Source organism: Zootoca vivipara, chromosome 1 (genome assembly GCF_963506605.1).
Source record: "Zootoca vivipara chromosome 1, rZooViv1.1, whole genome shotgun sequence".
Lineage (NCBI taxonomy): Eukaryota > Metazoa > Chordata > Lepidosauria > Squamata > Lacertidae > Zootoca > Zootoca vivipara.
Window position 1 is genome coordinate 5,130,337 of NC_083276.1, and position 22,355 is coordinate 5,152,691.

Consider the following 22,355-nt stretch of genomic DNA (forward strand, 5'->3'; position numbering starts at 1 on the left):
CAGCAGTGGAACAGACTCCCACGAGAGGTGGTGGATTCTCCTTCCTCGGAGGCTTTTAAACAGAGGTTGGATGGCCATCTGTCATGGATGCTTTAGCTGAGATTCCTTTAATGCAGGGGGTTAGACTAGATGACCCCTGGGTCCCTTCCAACTCAAAGATTCTACGATTCCAAGATCTCTTGGCATGCTAATGCCATGAACCCTTCCACCTTATGCTTAGGTTACATAGATGTTTAAATAAAGCCATATATCTGCTAGATTTACTCCCATCTGGACGTCGCTACAGGTCTTCATATACAAAATCAGAAAGGCACAGGAACAGTTTTTCCCCTTGTGCCATTAAATTGTTAAATTTGGAGATGTGTCCCGTGTTTCTCCAAAAATAAGACACCATCTTATATTTACTTTTCCTCAAAAAACAAACAAACGGTGTCTTATTTTCAGGGGATGTCTTTTTTGTTTTTTAAGTATGGTACAGTTTAACCTACAAGGTTAAACTGCCTATTACTATGGCTTATTTTCAGGGTATGGCTTATTTTCGGGGTATGGCTTATTTTCGGAGAAGCACGGTAGCTGAAGGGGAGGTCAATTATGGGTGGGTTTCTTTGCTTATTTGTATTGTGAGTGGAACAGTGTGTGTATGTTTACATTGCAATGTAGCCGAAACAAATTCCAAGGATGTTGGAAAATGTACTTTGCCAATAATAAATTATTCTATTCTATTCTATCCTAAAGACACTTCAGTCTCCATTGACCTTCATTCCAAGGAAAGCAAAAGATGGATAAGTGCCAGGACCCCAAGAGTCTCCCGCCACTCAGAGATTGGGGTTCACACAACGCTATGTCAAAACAAAGCGTTCCTAAGCATTGCTTGCACTCCCGAGGCACCATGCAGTATTCCAGCCTTTGGCACCCTACAGAACTACAACTCCCATCAGCCTCAGCATCATACAGCCCTGCTGGCTGGGGCAGATGGGAGTTGTAGCGCAGGGCACCAGGTTGGTGAAGACGGGGGTATTCTAATTGCTCAGAAGTTGTTTGTGTGTGTGTTTTTTAAATGGCCAGGAATCAGACGGAGTTGCCGGCAGATCAAAAGGAAAGAAGGAGCTCTCAATAGCGAGACCGAGTTGTGAACGGGATGTGTTGCATGCGTACGAAGGGAACGGCAGTGGGTGGGTGGCTGTGGCGCACGAGGCCTTTCAATCCATCTACGAATTAATGCAGTTCAGTTTCCAAGGAAAAGGAGAAACCCCCAGAGGGCAGCTGTCGGCACAAACGCCCGGCCGCATCACAGAGCCTGGCACCTGCCATTCACGTGCCCACTGAGGAATAGTTGATATCAATGCTCTGCGTGAATGAGCAGAGAATCAGAAGAAGAGGCCTGCTGGATCAGATCGAGAAGCACATGCCGTCCATCATTCCCTCTCCAGGAGGACCCCAATAGATGCATCCAGGAAGCCCACCGGAAGGCAATAGCCCCCTCTCTCTGCTCTGGTTCCCAGCAACCAAGATTCAGAGGCCCGGTCTGTATGTGATGCTTCTGTGCACACCAGGGGTGCGGAGGCCTCCAGTAGGGATGGGGAAATCTCTGAATCTCTAGGGAGCAGCTGCCAGTCAGTGTAAGCAGCACTGAGCTAGGGTACTCGGTATAAGCCAGCTTTCTGCGTCCCCAGAAGTCTCCTAAATCCTCTGTGCCAGCATAGCGGATGGAGAGGGTATCCGAGTTAAAATAACCAGCTAATCAACTGGTCAGCGAAAATGATTGAATATTTACATACTGTATTGCAAAGTTAACAGGGAGAGTAAGAGGAAACACTATGCAAAAAGTTGATAAGGAATGGATGATTTTTTAAAAGAACATCTTAAAAATTATATGGATAAGGTGGATCTCCTGACAGACATAGAATGAATCTAGAAAATGTATAGCAAAACTCGTCTAGAAAAAGAACTGGGAAAACAGAATAATAAAAATGAAATGCGTACAGATTAATAAATTGTAAAATAGCACAATGAGAAGAGTTGGAAGTCAAACACTATGTTGGGTTTGTATATAGGTAATGTATGTTTTGCAGGCATGTATGTACAGTATGGTGTGTATTGTTTAAGTTTATGTATAATAAAGATTTTAAAAATTAATAATAATAATAATAATAATAATAATAATAATAATAATAATAATATGGGGACACCTGGGTTCAAGTCCCTGCCAAGCCACAAAGCATTGAGAGTATTCAGGTCAGTTCCTCTGAGCCAGTGTTTCCCAAACTTTTTTCTCTGGGCCACACTTTGAGAATAAAAATTTGTTTGCACTACACCAATTTTAAAATAGAAATACTGTACAGTGGAACCTCGGTTTATGAACACAATTGGTTCCGGAAGTCTGTTCATAAACTGAAGCGTTCATAAACTGAAGCGAACTTTCCCATTGAAAGTAATGGAAAGTGAATTAATCCGTTCCAGATGGTCCGCGGAGTAACCGTTCATAAACTGAAGTGAACTTTCCCATTGAAAGTAATGGAAAGTTGATTAATTCGTCCCAGACGGGTCCGCAGAGTACTCAACCTGAAGCGTACTTAACCCGAAGCATGGGTGTAATTGGTTCCGGAAGTCTGTTCATAAACTGAAGCGCTCATAAACTGAAGCGAACTTTCCCATTGAAAGTAATGGAAAGTGAATTAATCCGTTCCAGATGGGTCTGCGGCCGAAAATTCATAAACCGAGGTGTTCATAAACCGAGGTTCCACTGTATATTGGAAAATGCAACTAGGATTGCCCTCGGTATCGCTTGATGCTCTTGCTTTTGTTTTGAAAAGATATTTGTCCATAGTCTGCAAATAAATAAATTTGATACCATACTAAAATGTGTATTTATGTGTATTTGATTGTGCTTGAAGCGGCCCATCATTCTCTCCTGCCATACCAGTGTGGCATGCCACACGCTTTGAAAACCACTGAAAAAAGGATAAGAACGAACTTGGTGATCCGCTTAAATTAAAGAATGTATAAAGAGAGAATTTTATTAGATAAAAGATGAAGGCACACCTATACCAGGTGGCTTAAAAAATTAACTGAAGAAGAGAAGCAGGTTAAACGTGTAAAGAAAAGCAAGCGACTAGTCATCAACCGGAAGTATTTTATACCTTTTGTATTTTAACTCTTCTCTATCCTGTGTTTTCCTTTCTTTTTCCTTTTCTCTCTTTTTTTTCTCCCCCCCCCCACCTCTTTCTTTTCCTTTCTTTGTTCTCATAATTTAAGTCCACAATTTTCTTTTTGGGCTACGGTATTTGAAAATATTTGAGTTATACCTGAGTTATATTTGAGTTATGTTATTCTATGTTATGCTGTGTTTATGTACTATGGGAGTAAGTTATGGTTTCTTTTTATGACTTTTTTCATTTCTAGATCATTGTATGTTATTTTTCTTTTGAATGTTGTCTTATGATATGTAATGTTTTAATAACTGAAATAAAGAACTTTTTAAATTTAAAAAAAGAAAAGAAAACCACTGCTCTAAGCTCTGACATACCTCACAGGGCTGTTGTGTGTGGGTTGTTTCCTCCACATATTACAGATTTGGGGAACGGCATACTGTAGCTGTTTCCCGAAGGCCACCCAGTGAGTAAATGGCCGGAGGAAGATTTAAACTCTGGCCCTGAAGCTCAGTCATGTCACAACATCTTTGACACCGGCCAGGAATCCAGCGAGTGAACATTGTTTAGTGATTTATTGAGTGCTGGGAGACGTGCAGGAAATGACATGTTTTCAGTGCCGTTATTAGCATCAGACGCGAGAGGCCATTCTCGCCAAAAAGTCCTTTCTGTGCTTGGGCAATTTGGGGATAATTGTGTGGAGTGATGCAAACCCATCGATTGGCCAGGAGCAGGGGGCCGATAAATGCATCTGAAGTGAATCCCCCCCCTACACTTGAGGATGAAGGCAAGTGCCGCAAGGCGGGCGAGACGCTGGAGGGTAATTTTAGCACTTGCTCGCCCAGAGACAGACAAAAGCCAGCAATTATGCAGGCTGCCCTCCGGAGCCCCTGTGCCCAGGAAGCCGAGAGCTGAGAGGCAAGTGAGTCACCAAATGCCACAAGGCCAGAAAGTCCCCACTGATGTCAGTAGCAAGCTAAAACAATAAAGAAATTGAGGCTAGTAAGAGGCGAGATGCTGCCACAAGGTTTGAGGAATCAAAGAGCAGACCTGCATCCTGTTTCATGGAGCGATCAAGGGCTCTGCTCTCCCTCCATGGGCAGAGGCAGAAATGCTTCTGAATACAGGTTGCTGGAAACCACAGGAGGGTTTCTTGTGGTCAGATCCTGCTTGTAGGTTTCCCCACAGGCATCTGGCTAGCTCTTGTGAGAACAGGATGCTGGCCTGATCCAGCAGGTCTCTTGTGATGCTCCAACATGGCCAATCGGATGCTTCGGGGGGTAAAGGTAAAGGTAAAGGACCCCTGGACGGTTAAGTCCAGTCAAAGGCGACTATGGGGTTACGGCGCTCATCTCACTTTCAGGCCAAGGGAGCTGGCGTTTGTCCACAGACAGCATCCCGGGCCACGTGGCCAGCAGGACTACGCCGCTTCTGGTGCAATGGGACACTGTGACAGAAGCCAGAGCGCATGGGAATTCTGTTTACCTTCCCACCACAGCAGTACCTATTTATCTACCTGCATTGGTATGCTTTCGAACTGCTAGAAGCATAGAGTTGGAAGAGACCACAAGGGCCATCCAGTCTGACCCCCTGCCAAGCAGGTTGGCAGGAGCTGGGACAGAGCAATGGGAGCTCACTCCGTCGCAGGGATTCGAACCATAGAATCATAGAGTTGGAAGAGACCACAAGGGCCATCCAGTCCAACCCCCTGCCAAGCAGGAAACACCATCAAAGCATTCTTGGCATATGCCTGTCAAGCCTCTGCTTAAAGACCTCCAAAGAAGGAGACTCCACCACAATACTTGGTAGCAAATTCCACTGCCAAACAGCTCTTACTGTCAGGAAGTTCTTCCTAATGTTTAGGTGGAATCTTCTTTCTTGAAGTTTGAATCCATTGCTCCGTGTCCGCTTCTCTGGAGCAGCAGAAAACAATCTTTCTCCCTCCTCCATATGACATCCTTTCATATATTTGAACATGGCTATCATATCACCCCTTAACCTTCTCTTCTCCAGGCTAAACATACCCAGCTCCCTAAGCCGTTCCTCATAAGGCATCGTTTCCAGGCCTTTGACCATTTTGGTTGCCCTCTTCTAGACACATTCCAGCTTGTCAGTATCCTTCTTGAACTGTGGTGCCCAGAACTGGACACAGTACTCCAGGTGAGGTCTGACCAGAGCAGAATACAGTGGTACTATTACTTCCCTTGATCTAGATGCTATACTCCTATTGATGCAGCCCAGAATTGCATTGGCTTTTTTAGCTGCTGCATCACACTGTTGACTCATGTCAAGTTTGTGGTCTACCAAGACTCCTAGATCCTTTTCACATGCACTGCTCTCAAGCCAGGTGTCACCCATCCTGTATTTGTGCCTTTCATTTTTTTTGCCCAAGTGTAGTACCTTACATTTCTCCTTGTTAAAATTCAACCACCTCTGTCGTAGGGATTCTGATCGGCAAGCCCAAGAGGTTGAGTGGTTTAGACCACAGCGCCACTTGCATTTACCTTTGGGGAACCCACAACCAGGCCAATAGCATAACGGCCCCTCTCGCACTCTGCTGCAACTGGAATTGGGTGTGGGGATTGTGCTGAATGGCAGCTATGGGCAGTAAGAACCATCTACCTTTTATGGCCTGCCCATAAAAAGCAAGTCTGGGGTGATACGTCCACTGTTTCCAGGAACTTTTCTCATGGTGAGATTTTTGTGGGCGAGCTGAGAGGCTGTTTGGACCCTCAGTGAGAACCCAGAGGGTGGGTGAGAAGGAAAATGAATTGATCTTGATTTTCACATATTAGTAACTTTGTATTATGTTACAGTTTTATATTTACATGTGTGTTTTTGTAAGCAAAAAAACCTGAGTTGCTTGTCGCTGCTTCGGTTTTTTTGTACACTGCTTAGAGACATTTCTAATATATTGGGTGGTATAGAAATCAAATCACGCAAGCAAACAGTGGCTGTAAAGAAATGTGGAAGGTCAGATTTAATTGAGTTGCTGATTAAAGCAGGAGAATCAACATAAGCAGTACAGACCACAGGTGGATCTACACACAGGGGGGGAAACGCTATAAATAAGTCAGAAATTAAATCGTTATAACAATAGGAAAAAAACACTATGTAAAAACCACATCAAATTTGTTTTGCTCTCTGGTGCCATCTGGTGTTGCATGTTTATAATGAATTCAAAACGTCATATATATTTTTACTAATGTAGCTGAGCTCCATATCAGTCCAAATTGTGAATGGAGGGTTTACTGTTTAAAGACGTTAGCATGTGCTTTGCTATTTCAAATCATTTTTTAATCATTGAATTTGTATCGGGAAATTCCAGGGCCAATTCACAAAAATAAAACTATCCACACAATTTAGGATTATGGAACGACCAACAGCAAAAAGATGGAAGGCAAAGAAAGGACATTAAACCAAGGAGCCCTGAAAGCAGTTTCAACTAAAACACAATGCCTGGGCAAGCAAGGCATTAACAAAGTGGCAAAAAGGCTGAAATGTTGGCCAACGTGCACCTATCAAAATTGCGCATGGAGGAATTCAATGTAACGCTAAGACAATCGGTCTGTCAGGGCACCTGTCTGTCATCCTGCAAGTGAGTCTCGCCCCAGACTAGGAGGCCAACACACAACAGCACAGCTTCCTGGCATTTAGAAAAGGGTCCGATTATGCAGCTCAAGCTCAAGGGAATCCACTTTAGCAAACAGCATTACTTTAATTACCTGGAAGTTCTTACCTTGCCAGCTTGCTGAGTCCAAGCACCTGTTTGTTAGGGAGGTAGCCTATGTGCACCTAAGAGAGGGAGGGGGGAAGGAGGGGGGAGGAAAGTCATGAAAGAGATCACAAAGGTGCGCGGCTGTCGGGCAAGACCTGGGGGGTTCATGCATGTGCATCCATGCCGGATCAAGCATGACCCAGGAGTGCGCTTTTGAGCCTGTGCAGGGAAGAGGCAATAATGGTCATGCAAGTTGCCTTAAGAGGCTGAGAAGGACCAGAAAAGTCAACATGCTCGGTGAACTCACTTCCAGTTTGTCTCTGCTTCCTGTAAAGAAGGGAAGCGGCAATCAGAAACCATTATTTGTGAATGCAGTAAGGAGGAATTGGATACATTGGGACATATTTTCTTCTTCTCTTGCAACTTTGGCACTAACGCTAGAAGTCAATTATTGGATGCCCTACAAAGGGAAAGGCTTATGCTTCCACCTATTCAAACATTGTTATCGGATAGTAATGATAAAATTACTTCCATTGCAGCCGAATTTTTAAGTTCAGTCCATATAGAAAGATTAAGCTATCATAAAGAGGATTAGGGATCTTAGTTAAATAGTAATGCGGCATTATAAAACTGTTATATCCATACCTGCCAAGTTGCTGTCAGAGAAATAAGGGACCGGGCCGGAAATAGCAGACCGGAAGTAGCGCTGCCGCCATTTGGGAACTGGGCGGAGCATGTTCAGAAGTGACTTTTGATGCTGCTTTGCCCAGTTCCAAAATGGCCGCCGCGCCAGAATAAACCGGGGGGAAACAAAAAAATCTGTTTTTTCAGCTAGGAACAGCTGGAAAAACGGGGATTTCCCAGGGAAAATGGGAGACTTGGCAGCTATGGTTATATCATTTATATAAATTGTTTATTATGAGAAGTTTTAATCTATTTCTATGGATTAGTATTGAATTCTAGAGTTAATGATTTAATTAATACAAGTCTTATTTTTTGAGTCCATATTTTAAATATTTTATATAGAATACTTTCAAAAAGTATTGGTCTGTTATGCCTAATAAAGGTTATTGAATTGAATTGAACCATTCAAAGTAGGCTTCCAAAAGAGCCGAGAAGATTGCTTGGGAGGTCTAAGAACGGCGACACAAATCCGTTTGACACGCTGCTGCACGGAGCTGGTTTTTAAACAGCTGAGGACTTCAATGGGTCACAAGAACATAAGAGAGTGCTGGATCAGACCAACAGTCCACCTAGTCTAGCATCCTGTTCTCACAGTGGCCAACAGTGTGATACCTACAAGCAGGATCCGAGCACAAGAGCCCTCTCCGCCCTCCTGTGATTTGCAGAAACTGGTATTCAGAATCATTGCTTCTTCCAGTTCTGGAGGTTCATAGCCATGGATAGTCCCAGCCTCCAGAACTTTTGCGGCCTTTGGAAAAAACTTCTCTCTCTCTCTCTTTTTTTTTTAAAAAGGGGGGAATAAGGCAGAAGGTTATTGCTCACAGAAAGTTCTATGCCTTTCTGTGCTTATACTGAACAATCACAGCTTCCCGCAAAGAATTGCAGATACCTTTTTTCCCCCACCCCAAAGGTGTGTAGATTCTCTGTAAATGTTATGCAAGAAAAACTTTTTAAAAAAATGATTTTAAAAAAAAATCTCTGTAAATCTCATACCTACTCAGAACTACATAAATCATTTCTTTCTATTTTTTAAGTTTTTTATTTATATTTTTCAACTTTACACATTTCATTAGTTTTACAATCAATTTAACATTTCCAAATTTTGACTTCCTTCCCCCTCTTCCTGTGGCTCCTTAAATTAATTTGTTTATGTCTTCTGCATACTCAAGTTCATTTAACTTGCTCGTTTATATACCTACTGTAAATATATACTCTTATAAAACTGCAGGTTATGACATTAATCCTGCTAATGTTTCATATGTTCACAATTTATCTGCAAATATTCAAGAAACCATTTCCATTCTTTTATTTAAAAAAGTTTGTTATCTTGATTTCTTATGCTTCCGGCAAGTTTCGCCATTACATAAATCGTTTCCCCTATGTTTCCTAGATAGAGAGAAGAGCTATTAAATTAGATTATTATTAATGATATTTTATTTCCAAATGTAAAGGCGAAGGCTTCTTTAATGAATGTAAGAAGAGTTGGGCTGCTGGATCAGGCCCAAAGGACATCTAATTCAGGGTTCTTTTCTCTCAGTGGCCAGCCAGATGCCCCGACGGGGAGCCCCAAAGCAGGACCCGAGTTCAAAAGACGGTCCCCTCTACTTGCGATGGCTCCCAGCAACTGGTACCCAGAAGCACACTGCCCTCCAAGTGGGGGGGGGAAACAGACAGTGGTTGTGTCTGCGTGATCAAAGCATCGGGAAAAGCCCCACTGAACATGGAGCTGCAAGAAGGGACAAATTGTCCCCTGCCAAATTAGCTGGAACTACTTAGAAAGGAAAAATAACAATAACAATTAGGAAAGCCACAGAATGTACTTTCTCTGGAGAGAGAATAATCTTACGGGCGCCACAGTGCCATTGTTTTATGAGGGAAGAAAGGAGGAAAGAACAAGCATCAGGGCCCAAGTTTGGAGGTTGGAGAGCAGAAAGAAAATACCCCCCCCCCAAAAAAAACCTCTTCTTCTCTAGAGCAGACGTCAGCTGCTTGCCAGGCCCCAGAAAGAAATCCACAATCGTGGTTGCCACTGATGTCATCCTGGCTGTCATAATAATAATAATAATAATAATAATAATAATAATAATAAATTTATTATTTACTAGTGTCATTCAGCCCGTTTAGAAAACGGGCGCTAGAAAAGTGTGGGCACTCTGCACACACTCAGAGGCGTTGCTGCCCGACAATGAGTTCCGGAGCGAGCACCGCTCCCGCCGCTGGGAAAAGGGGGTAGGGAGGCGAGACAAAGGGAAGAGGGGGCTGATTCGAGGGGAGGGTGGCGAAGGAGAGAGCCCCCTATTCTTCCCCTCACTACACAAAGGTTTCCCCCCTTCCTTCCCCCAGCGCCGGCCAAGCCCTCCTGCCGCCGTCCCCTCACACACACACGGTCTCACCTAAACCTGCCTTTGTGGGCGCCTGGCAGCCCGCCCTTCGCCCTCCGCTTCGGCGGAGGAGAGAGGGACAGCCCTCTGCTCACGCCCAGAGGCACAGGGGGCGGGCACGGCAAGCAGCGCCTGGCCTTGAAGGGCAGGCCCCTCACGGAGGGAAAGCGCGTGAGGGGAAGGCGCGAGGGGAGGCGGAGTCCGGCGCCTGGAACCTAGCCGCCTCCCTCAGCCATGGTGTGCTTCGGCGCAGGCTTCGCCTACGACGACGACGACGGGGGAAAGCCTGGCCGCCGGAGCTGCAGCAGCAGGAGCCGGAGGACTGGGAGTCTTTGGCGGGGGCGACCGGCTGGCCCGTCCCCTGCCCAGGTGCGGGGAGAAGAAACGGAGGCTGCCTCGCCTCGGACTCCCGCCGGCTGGGTAGCGCTCAGGGAAGGGCCTGGAGTGGACGGGAGGCCGCCTTTCCTTCCTTGGATCCCCACACCTGAGGGGCTTGAGGAAGGCCCCGGAGCCCGATGCCGCCATCTTGGTCCGCCGCTGCTGGGACCTGTCCTTGCTGGACGCACACACGTGCAAGCTCTCCCCCCCCCCCCGCCGCCGCCGCCAACGGCAGCCGCAGGGAAACGGTAGGTGGGGGGGAGAGCGCGTGTGCGTGTGCGTCCAGTCTCTGCGTCCAATCCGTGTGTCCCTGGGGCACATGCGCAGTACCCCAGGGTCACACACTTTATATATATAGATACCCCGCCCATCTGGCTGGATCTCCCCAGCCACTCTGGGCGGCTTGCAACAGAAATATTAAAACACAATAATATTTAGCCTGAGCAATGCAAGAAACTGCCTTAGACAGAGTCAGACCACTGGCCCATCTTCCTCAGTATTGTCTGCACTGACTGGCAGCAGCTCTCTGGAGTTTCAGACTTTGGGGGAAGCCACGACTGTTTAAAGTGGCACTAAACTGCTTCGAATGTGTAATGCAGATGGGGCCAGATACAGCCCCCCCCCCCACCCTCGTTTCTCAGGCCTGACCATAACTAAGCCTATGCACAAAAGTGATCTTCTAAAAAAAAAAAAAAGTCACTTTGCATGTTGATTCCCTGTTTATCTCTGCCTCGTTTCCAGAGTGTTTCATTTTTGATTGTTAAGTTCGTTGAGGCATGGACCTGCCCCGCTTATTGCCTACAATGCACACTGAGCATGTTGTGTAAATAATAGTAGTAGTAGTAATAATAATAATAATTTATTTTGATCCACTCTGGGCGGCTCCCAACAGAATATTAAAAGCACAATAAAACATCAAACATTTAAAACTTCCCTAAACAGGGCTGCCTTCAGATGTCTTCTAAAAGTCAGATAGCTGTTTATTTCCTTGACATCTGATGGGAGGGCTTTCCACAGGGCGGGTGCCACCACCGAGAAGGCCCTCTGCCTGGTTCCCTGTAACTTCAGTGAGGGAAACGCCAGAAGCCCTCGGTGCTGGATCTCAGTGTCCGGGCTGAACAATGGGGGTGGAGATGCTCCTTCAGGTATACTGGGCCGAGGCCGCTTAGGGCTTTTAAGGTCAGCACCAACACTTTGAATTGTGCTCAGAAACGTACTGGGAGCCAATGTAGGTCTTTCAGGACCGGCGTTATGTGGTCCGGACAGCTGCTCCCAGTCACCAGTCTGGCTGCCGCATTCTGGATTAGTTGTAGTTTCCGAGTCACCTTCAAAGGTAGCCCCACGTAGAGCGCATTGCAGTAGTCCAAGCGGGAGATAACTAGAGCATGCACCACTCTGGCGAGACAGTCTGCAGGCAGGTAGGGTCTCAGCCTGCGTACCAGATGGAGCTGATAAACAGCAATTAAACCATAATCATGCAAGAAGGTGCAAAGCCTTGCCAGAGATTTGGGGCACTATCCTGCTTCCTCTCTGCCTGTATTTTCTCCTCCCACAGCAATGGGGGAAGAGTCTTTTTTGCTCCCCCAGCTGTTTCCTTATTGTTTTGGGGGGGAAAGCTCCTCTTTGTTAAAAAATATGAAAAGTAAGCAGAAGTTTATTGCTCACAGCAGGTTCTGTGCTCCTGCGATGATGCCTTTTTAACTGACGGTTCGTGTGACCTGGAAGAGATCAGAGCTTATGTCCAGGGCAATCAGGTTTAATGCACAGACATCTGCCCTCGAGGAAGGCTGCTGGTACAAAGGGCTTTGAAATGAAATGTCAGAAGCTATGATGAAGGAGGCAAAGACCAGCGTGAAGAGAGGGGGGCGACCTTTCCAGAGGGAAGTCGGCAAAGACTTCGGCAAGGAAAGGTCTCCAGAAACTGCATTGGTAGGATTTACAGGGAGACATCAGAGAGAGACTCTCTCTCTCTCTCTCTCTCCACACACACACACACACCAGCCGTTCTCGAAAAACATGGATCTTGAAAGCGCAACAAGCGAGTTACGCTTTCACATCCTGGAAACAGCTCGTTTGAGACCTCCTCTGTTTACCAGCACCCACTCGCTTTGCAAAACTCACTTTGAGGCAAAGCAAATTGTACTAAGTGACCAAAGAGACGCAATTTCAACTTGTGCCATTTATCCTCTTTTACGCAATTCGGGTTTCCTTGGCTCCTAAGTTTGGGTTTCTGAATCCAGCACTGGAAAAGCTGTCTGCTGACACTGAGCCCACCCCCCCACCACCACCCGCCTCCAGAAACCAGTTGCCGGCTGGATCAGTGCTGAGCTCTGCACCGACATTCGCTTGGTTCCAGGTGGCAATTCTGGGCAGAAAATTCAGCAGCAGGTGAAACAGAGCCGCAGGTGAAACTAACATGCAATGCAGCCCATGTGGCTAAGGTCAACACTTTGCTTCTCGCATAATACCAAACACTACCCAAGTATCCTGTTCCATGAGGACTAGAAAGACAGCCCTATGTTGTAATGTAGTGGTTAGAGTAGGGTTTCCCAAGCTGTTTCTCCAGTTTTTTTTGGACTACAATCCCCATCATCCCTGACCACTGGTCCTGCTAGCTAGGAATGATGGGAGTTTTAGTCCAAACCAGCTGGAGACTTCCCAAGTTTGGGAAACGCTGGGTTAAGCGTTTCGGACTGGAACCTGGGAGAGACCAGGGTTCAAATCCCCCCACTCGGCCATGAAGCTCGCTAGGTGCGACTTTGGGCCTGTCACTGCCTCCTCTCAGCCTGGCCTACCTCACAGGGTTGTTGTGTGGATTGAATGGGGAGAGGGAGAACCGTGTATGTTTCCATGAGCTCCTGGGAGGGAAAAGGTGGGATTTACATGAAAATCAATCAAAAAGATCAATGAGACAATCCTCACACAGCTAAACCCACAACAAACGGGCATCAAGCAGGAGCCCGCTTAAAACATTTTTGTTCAGACACTGAGATCCCTGCATTACAGCGGGTTGGACTAGATGACCCCTGGGCATGGGCGTACCCAGGATCAAAACTAGGGGGGGGCAAGGGGAGGGGCCAAGGCACGGAAGGGGAGGGGCCACAAAGTGGGCGGGAACGGCGAACTCGCGCTCCGCCGGGCTGTGCCCCTCCCTAGAAGCAGGGCTGGTGGGCGGAGGCGGAGCCCAGCCCAGCGGAGCGCGTGTTCGGCGTTCCCGCCAACCGCGCCGCGCTCCCTGGTTCCCCGCCGTGCTTGGCCTTGCCTGAGGGCGCGCCGGGGAGCTGGAGGGAGGGTACGGCGCGGCGCGGCGGGAATGGTGAACTCGCGCTCCGCCGGGCTGTGCTCCGCCTCTGCCCACCAGCCCTGCTTCTAGAGTAGGGCAGCTGCCCTAACTTGCCCCGTGGTGGGTACGCCCTTGCCCCTGGGGGTAAATTCCGGCTCTTCAGTTCTATGATTCTGCAATAACTTGCCGATGGAATTCCTAAAGCAGGCATCCCCAAACTACGGCCCTCCAGATGTTTTGGCCTACAACTCCCATGATCCCTAGCTAACAGGACCAGTGGTCAGGGAAGATGGGAATTGTAGTCCAAAACATCTGGAGGGCCGAAGTTTGGGGATGCCTGCCCTAAAGGGTTTGGTGAACCAAACATTCAGATTCATACGCCTGTTCATTCTCTGTGTGTGGTTGGTTTTTTAAAAATAAACAAAAAAGCGAAAAAGGAGGAAAGCAAGTCAAAAATTACCTTTCCCACAAATGGAACCAGGTGATGCTCGCACATCGAGAACATGTCTATGTCCTTCACGATCACCATTTCGTCGTGATCTTCATCAAATATGGCATCGTTTAGTACATCTGAAATCAAGCAAAGCACATTAGTAATGACCAAGTTGCTACTGATTACGGTGAAGGAAGAACGGTGTGTTTTGACTGCTTCCGCCCTTGCTGTTCCCAGCTGGGTCATCGCCAAACCAAATATCTGGTATCGATCCTTGTTTGGCCCAATTATATATCGTATTTCTGCACATTTGTACTTCTGTGATACAGGCACAGATTTCTGCATCTGGCTGGCCCAGTTTTATGGGTCCCATCATTAGAAGCCCTGGGCAATGACTTCTGTTTGCAAATGGGGCTTTCCGCTTCCACTCTCCCCCCCCCACAAACACGCAACGCCCCCCACAATTAGCTAAGACCCGGCAGAACAGTGTGCAAGGGAAGAGAAGTGAGATTGTTCTGCCTGGCAAGCTGAAATGCTTGCACCGACAGAACAATCCCCGACCCTTTTAAAACAAGTGTCTAGTCCTCCTAGAGGAATATATATGAGCTGAATTACCTCTGCTGACATGGGCCTGTGGCTACAGAGTTATTTAGTTATTATTTGCTTGATTTATAGACTGCCCTTTATCCAAAGATCCTGCAACAGTGCACAACATCAAGAACATAATGCAGAAAATAATAATTAATAATAATAATAATAATAATAATAATAATACCCCACCCTCCCCAGCCAGGGCCGGGCTCAGGGTGGCTAACACTAAATATAATTACAATAAGACGTAATAGAAAAAAACACCAGTTAATTAAAATACAGCTTAAAATACATCTTAAATAATAACAGTCCTCCCCCACCACCGCCCCCCATTTAACAGGCCATAGATTATTTAATGGCCAAAGGCCTGGGTAAAGAGGAATGTTTTCACCTGGCACCTAAAGACATGTAATGATAGCACCATAGACAGCATCTTAAAAAGCAGAGACATCACCTTGCCGACAAAGGTCCGTATAGTTAAAGCTATGGTTTTCCCAGTAGTGATGTATGGAAGTGAGAGCTGGACCATAAAGAAGGCTGATCGCCAAAGAATTGATGCTTTTGAATTATGGTGCTGGAGGAGACTCTTGAGAGTCCCATGGACTGCAAGAAGATCAAACCTATCCATTCTGAAGGAAATCAGCTCTGAGTGCTCACTGGAAGGACAGATCCTGAAGCTGAGGCTCCAATACTTTGGCCACCTCATGAGAAGAGAAGAATCCTTGGAAAAGACCCTGATGTTGGGAAAGATTGAGGGCACTAGGAGAAGGGGACGACAGAGGACAAGATGGTTGGACAGTGTTCTCGAAGCTACGAACATGAGTCTGACCAAACTGCGGGAGGCAGTGCAAGACAGGAGTGCCTGGCGTGCTCTGGTCCATGGGGTCATGAAGAGTCGGACACGACTAAGCGACTAAACAACAACAACAACAACAACAATGATAGCACCAGGTGAGACTCTCTGGGGACAGCATTCCACAAAGAGGGGGCCATCACCGAAAAGGCTCTTCCTTGTGTTGCAAACCTCTGGACTTCCCGAGGAGGAGGCACACAAAGAAGGGCCTCAGATGACAATTGCAGGGCCTGGATCTATTCCTATGGGGAGATGTGACCCTTGAGGAATTGAGGTCCTGAGGCTTTATAACCAGCACTTTGAACTGGGCCTGGAAACTAATTGGCAGCTAGTGCAGTCAGGCCAGGATCGGTGATAATTGCTCACACCATCTTGCCCCGGTGAGCAAGCTGGCTGCCAAATTCTGCACCAGCCGAAATTTCCAAGCAGTCTCCAGGGGAAGCCCTACGTTTAACGCATTGCAGTAATCTAACCTTGAGGTTAACAGAGCACAGACAACAGTAGTTAGGCTGTCCGTGTCCAGATAGGGGCGTAGCTGGGCCACCAGCCAAAGCAGATGGAAGGCGCTCCAGGCCACCTGAGCCTCAAGCAACAGCAAAGCATCGAGGAGCCCCGTTAGACTTGGATCTGTGAGATTTTAGTTTGTGTCTCAGCTTAGGAGCATAGGATGCAGCCTTATACAGAGTCAGACCACAGACCCACCTAGGTCAGTATTATCAACCCTGACGGTCAGCAACCCTGCCCACTATACCTGAAGGAGCGTCTCCACCCCCATAGTAGTGCCCGGACACTGAGGTCCAGCGCCGAGGGCCTTCTGGCAGTTCCCTCACTGCGAGGTTACAGGGAACCAGGCAGAGGGCCTTCTCAGTGGTGGCACCCGCCCTGTGGAACGCCCTCCCATCAAATGTCAAAGAGATAAACACCTATCTGACTTTTAGAAGACATCGGAAGGCAGCCCTGTTTAGAAAAGCTTTTGATATTTGATGAATTATTGTATTTTAATTTTGCTGGAAGCCGCCCAGAATGGCTGGGGAAACCCAGCCAGATGGGCGGGGTATTATAATTATAATTATTATTATTATTATTTCAGAATATTATTATTATTATTATTTCAGAAAGGGCACTCTCCTAAGTCCTTCCTGGGAAATGGCAGTGATCGACCTTTTGCAATGAGGCTGCCATGACCCCGCCGAGCAACATCTTTTTCTCAGTTCTCCATCTGTAAAATGGGTACAGCAGCTGCCTCCCTCGCACTATTGTGAAAGCAAGCAAACAAACAAACAAACCGTAAAGCAGATGGGGAAAGTCGAAAGAGGCGTCACCAGAATCACACATTTGCTGCCGTCTGGAATTTTCCTACTCTGGGTTACCTGCCCTCAGGAGGGAGGGAGGGAAAGGAAAGGAAGTCTATGCATAAATGCTTTGCTGGACTTCATTTTTTTACTTTTTACACAGTTCCTGTGCAAGAGCCAATCTGAATAAGAACAAAAGGGCTTTCGGGCAGCGGTCCCCACCCTCGGAGCCCATCAAAAGCTCCCCGCCCCGTCTCCAAGTGACTCAAAAGCTAATTTAAAAAAACCTACAGCTGTGCTAGACGCCTTTTCTTTTACAGCTTCCTCTGACACAAACACAGACGCACAAACACCCCTCACAAACATAGGCACCGATGGATGCCTAGGAGCTGCCATTTGGGGCTGATAGTGATATGCTATCGCGGGCGGTTTTAATTTCCTGTGCGCAGCCAGATGCAGGTAACCCTGGCGACCAGGGATGGAGCGGCTCTCGGCTCCTCTGTCATGTCCATCACCAGGAAGTGTCTGGAGAAGGCGGGTTGTTGGGGGGGGGAGAGCAGGGAGGCTTTCCAAGCGAGTACAAAGGGCAGCCACAATTACATTTGCCTCTGGCCAACTCCCTTCCCGTAAGGCAACCTTTGCCAACCTGGTGCCCTGCAAATGTTGTGCGTCACAACTCCCGTCAATCAGTTCCGGCTGCGTGACTGATGGGGACTTCAAAGGCCTCCAGAGCAAGGAGACGGAGGAAAGTTTCTCTCCGAACACCAGGGATCGTGGACAGCAAATGAAGCGGAATGTTGGAGAGTTCAGGACAGATAAATAAAGGGTGCCTTCATGCAGTGTGCAGAGTTAATCGGTGGAACTCTCTCCCGCAGGAGGCAATGATGGTTGCCAACTTGAATGGCTTTAGAAGAGGAGGACTGGGCAAATTCATGAAGGAGAGGTAATCGGTGGGTACTAACCGTTTTGGCTATGCTCTACCTCCACAGTTGGAAGCAGCAATAATAATAATAATAATAATAATAATAATAATAATAATAATAATAATAGGCAGAGAGCCTTCTCGGCAGTGGTGCCCTCCCTGTGGATTGCCCTCCCATCAGATGCCAAGGAGATATAGAACTACACAACTTTTACAAGACATCTGAAGACAGCCCTGTATCAGGAAGTTTTTAATGTTTGACACTTTATCATGTTTTTATATGTGTGGGAAGCCACACATAATAAAAAGTTAGAATCAAAGAATCATAGAATCATAGAGTTGGAAGAGACCACAAGGGCCATCCAGTCCAACCCCCTGCCAAGCAGGAAAAACCATCAAAGCATTCTTGACATATGCCTGTCAAGCCTCTGCTTAAAGACCTCCAAAGAAGGAGACTCCACCACACTCCTTGGTAGCAAATTCCACTGCCAAACAGCTCTTACTGTCAGGAAGTTCTTCCTAATGTTTAGGTGGAATCTTCTTTCTTGTAGTTTGAATCCATTGCTCCGTGTCCACTTCTCTGGAGCAGCAGAAAACAACCTTTCTTATCTCCTCCCAACTGTTGTGATCCTCTCTTTCATCTCATCCAACGTCACTTTTGCCTATGGGGAGTTTATTTTAACAAAAAATAAAAATCCTTCCAGTAGCACCTTAGAGACCAACTTAAGTTTGTCATAGGTATGAGCTTTCGTGTGCATGCACACTTCTTCAGATTTTGTGTGCATGCACTTCTTCTTCAGATAATAAAAATTTGTTGTTGTTGTTGTTAGCCATCCATTTGACTGGCTTGCCCCAGCCATTCTGGGTGGCTTCCAGCAAAATATAAAAACACAATCATACATTTAATACTTCGCTATGCTTCTGAACACCTGTTTCTGGAAGCCACAGGAGGGGAGGGGGTTCTTATACATGAATCCTACTCGCTAGTTTCCCACAGGGAACTGGATGTGGCCTTGCGAGAACAGAGTGCTGGACCAGGTGGGACATTGGCCTGATCCAGCAGGCTCTGTTTATGTTCTCGTGAGCACACCAGGTCGGGGAAGGCAACTCACTCTCTGTAAAATGGCTACAAAACTGCCTGCCTCGCAAGGCTGTTGTGAGAATGAATTCAATCATGACTTTTATACCCTGGTGCAGGAATAACGGACGGAAACACCACCATCATATTAGCAGCGGTTATTACGCCTGGGTTCTGATGGGGCTGCTCTTAAGAAGGCGCTGCTTAGGAACCAGAGTCAACTAGCAAAGGAAACTGGACTCCCTGCCCAAGGGAAATGCTTTTAAGTCCTACTGAAATCAAACGCAAACAGGAGTGTGATCCTCTATCCCCGTCTACACAGATGCTAGGTCTTATCGAGTCCAACCGGACTTACTCCCAGGTAAAAGCACAGCAAGGCCCCACTGAACTCAATAGAATTTAACTTCTGTGTGATGTTTTGGGAGGGACCCCAGGGGTCATCCAGTCCAACCCCCTGAAATGCATTTACCTACAACTAACAGAGCATCCGCCGATAGGGTATTGAGAGCATGTGTGGAGTGCAAACTCCCCACAGGCAAAAGTGGACGTTGGATGAGATGAAAGAGAGGATCGCAACAGTTGGGAGGAGATAAAACCTGAATAGGAAGGGAAGAGAATCGCCCATGATTTGGAGCCTTTGCGTCAGAGGTAAAAGAGCCTGTTGCTATAGGAACTATTTGCATGGCTTTAATGTCACTCGGGAGGCGAGCGGAAAGCGGAAAGCAAAGTCTTGACAGCCGTAATGGGGCTGAAGAGGCTGCCTTCAGGGCAGGTTAACGGAAGACACAAAATGGCTAGGATGGAAGGCTGTCTGGGGCATTTGCATTCTCCAGCCACAGCAGGAAGAACCAAAACCACGAGAAGTTTACGAAGTTGCTTCAAACGCAGGAGCCGACCGAAACATCAGCCAGCAATGCTTATCCCATGTGCCAAAGGGCTTTCCTCAAAACTCCTGCCTCTTGCCTTTCCATCTCCCATCTTGCCACATAACTGGCAAGAGTTGCACTCTGCTACAGCGGGGGGGGGGGTCAACCTTTCAATGCCTGTGAGAGCATTGGATTTTCAAGCAAGTGCCAAAGGCACCGCATCCTTTGGTCTCTTGAGAACATAATAAAAGAGGCTGCTGGCCCATCTCGTCCGTGTCTAGTTCTGGGCACTGTTAGTGAATGGGTACACGGAGCTGGACCTCACTGGGCTTCTTGCACCAACTAGAGAACGCCAGGGGGCAACGTTCTCCCCCCCACAAGCGACCCCCAAGATGATTCGTCACTCATCTTTCCCAACACGCTTCTGCAACACATATCCGAAGATATGTGCACACAATACAATAGCAGAGTCCACGCAGAAGCTAAGCATTGGGGGGGGGGGTGGATTTCTAAGCTACTTTATTATATACAAAACAGAACAAAATAAATCATGGCTCCTCTCTCCTTCTTCATCTCCAAGATAGAACAGAAAAGCAATGTTGTTGTTGTTGTTGTTGTTTAGTCATGTCTGACTCTGCGTGACCCTATGGACCATAGCACGCCAGGCACTCCTGTCTTCCACTGCCTCCCGCAGTTTGGTCAAACTCATGTTCGTAGCTTCGAGAACACTGTCCAACCATCTCGTCCTCTGTCGTCCCCTTCTCCTAGTGCCCTCCATCTTTCCCAACATCAGGGTCTTTTCCAGAGAATCTTCACTTCTCATGAGGTGGCCAAAGTATTGGAGCCTCAGCTTCAGGATCTGTCCTTCCAGTGAGTGCTCAGGGCTGATTTCCTGAAGAATGGATAGGTTTGATCTTCTTGCAGTCCATGGGACTCTCAAGAGTCTCCTCCAGCACCGTAATTCAAAAGCATCAATTATTCGGCGATCTGCCTTCTTTATGGTCCAGCTCTCTTATTATATACAAAACAGAACAAAATAAATCATGGCTCCTCTCTCCTTCTTCATCTCCAAGAGAGAACAGAAAAGCAATAGTACAACAGCCCTTCAGATATTTGAAGATAGGTATCCTGTCTCCTCTCAATCTCCTCTTTTCCAGGGTAAACACCCCCAACTCCTTAAAGTGCTCCTCATAAAACTTGGTTTCCAGACCCTTGATTATCTTGGTCTCCCTCCTCTGCACATATTCCAGCCTTGTCAACACCCTTCTTAAATTGTGGCACCCAGAATGGGACGCAGTATTCCAGGTGGGGTCCGACCATGGCAGAATAGGGTGGTACTATGACTATGCCCATTAAAGTAACCGCCCATCGAAGGGGTGCACTCTGCATTTTCCCCATTCTCTGCTTCATCAACACCACTTGCAAGGAAGTCTTATAGTTATGAACATAAACACCGCAGAACGAAACTTGCCTTCAGAAGAAAATATTATTGGTTACAAAGTTTTACTCCTTTCAGCTTAACTGTAAAAAAGAAAATAAAAAATTATGCCAACATTTAAAAAAAATTCTGAAAAATAAAAAAGAGCTTTGGTAAGTTTACTTTTCATGAGAGTCAAATCAAGGCACTCTCCCCAATGCATTGACTGTTTAAACAAGTTGAAAACACGGCAGATCATTCAGAGGCAATAAAAGGCTTTCCGAGACACCTGGTCGAAATTGCAGCCTTTCTTCACTCTGCTTTCCTGCCAAAAATGGTATTTACAAGAAGGGTGACGTACAAGAGGCAACAAGGTTTGCTTCTGCCATCAGTGTCTCTAAAGAGGTCTGGAATCATGCGCCGAGCCCCAAATAGAATCAATTGTTTGGAAAGCATCTGCTAGTTCCTCCATCAACATTGGCAGCAGAGAAAAGAGGTCTAATTTAATTCACATTTGTGATTGCACACAGTGCGAGGGGAAATGGGAGGGCAGAGTCAGGCTTTATTCTGCCACTTTCAAGGCAGACCGACACACTTGTCTCTTTTGCACAAATCCTTTGCCACAAAACTATCCACTGTGGAAACTGTTTGGCTTGGTTTTGTATTTTCTAAATGTTTCCTATATTGCTTATTATGAGTAGTTTTGTCGTTACGTTTGCAGTTACGTGTATTTTCCCGTTGGAAGCAGTCCTGAGCATGGTTTGAACTTTGGAAAGCCAGCAAACAAATGATATACAGTGTATACGAATACGAATACTTTATTACGGTCGAAGACCAGCTCTTATAAAAATTCCTTTGGAAGAACAATTCCAGAGAACATATCATACATGTGACGCTTTATACAACAATAGAATTGATATTTATAAAAGCAAGGGGGATAAGAGTGCTTAAAGCTTAAAACTTAAAAAGCTGCCGCAGAAAACTGAGCCTGGGACACTCGGGGAACTGTGTTTTGGGACATTCAGACGGGCTGGTGCTTCTGAGGAGAGAGTCTATGTCTGCATATCTGGACACAGAATCTGGCGACCGTCCTGGTTATCTTCTGGTCTTTACCTAAAAGGAGCAGGTCGTATATTTGCTTTTCCGGGAGGCCTACTGACCTCGCCAGTATGGGGTCCAAGATTTCCCTGCGTGCCTCTTCATAGAAGGGGCATCTAAAGCAGTGTTTCCCAACCTTGTGCCTCCAGCTGTTTTTGGACTACAATTCCCATCATTCCGGAACCAGTGGTCTTGCTAGCTAGGGATGATGG

The 22,355-nt window shown here is 46.6% G+C and overlaps 1 protein-coding gene across 1 annotated transcript in view; it reads right to left on the bottom strand.

The window, feature by feature from the left end:
• GCH1 (GTP cyclohydrolase 1) overlaps positions 1-22,355 on the bottom strand; it is a 42,737-nt gene that overhangs the window by 15,843 nt on the left and 4,539 nt on the right. Inside the window, exons 2-3 of the mRNA XM_060270910.1 lie at positions 14,054-14,163; positions 6,889-6,944 (exon numbers count right to left, since the gene is read on the bottom strand). Coding sequence (XP_060126893.1) covers positions 6,889-6,944; positions 14,054-14,163 — 166 coding nt within the window. The remainder of the gene's footprint in view (positions 1-6,888; positions 6,945-14,053; positions 14,164-22,355) is intronic.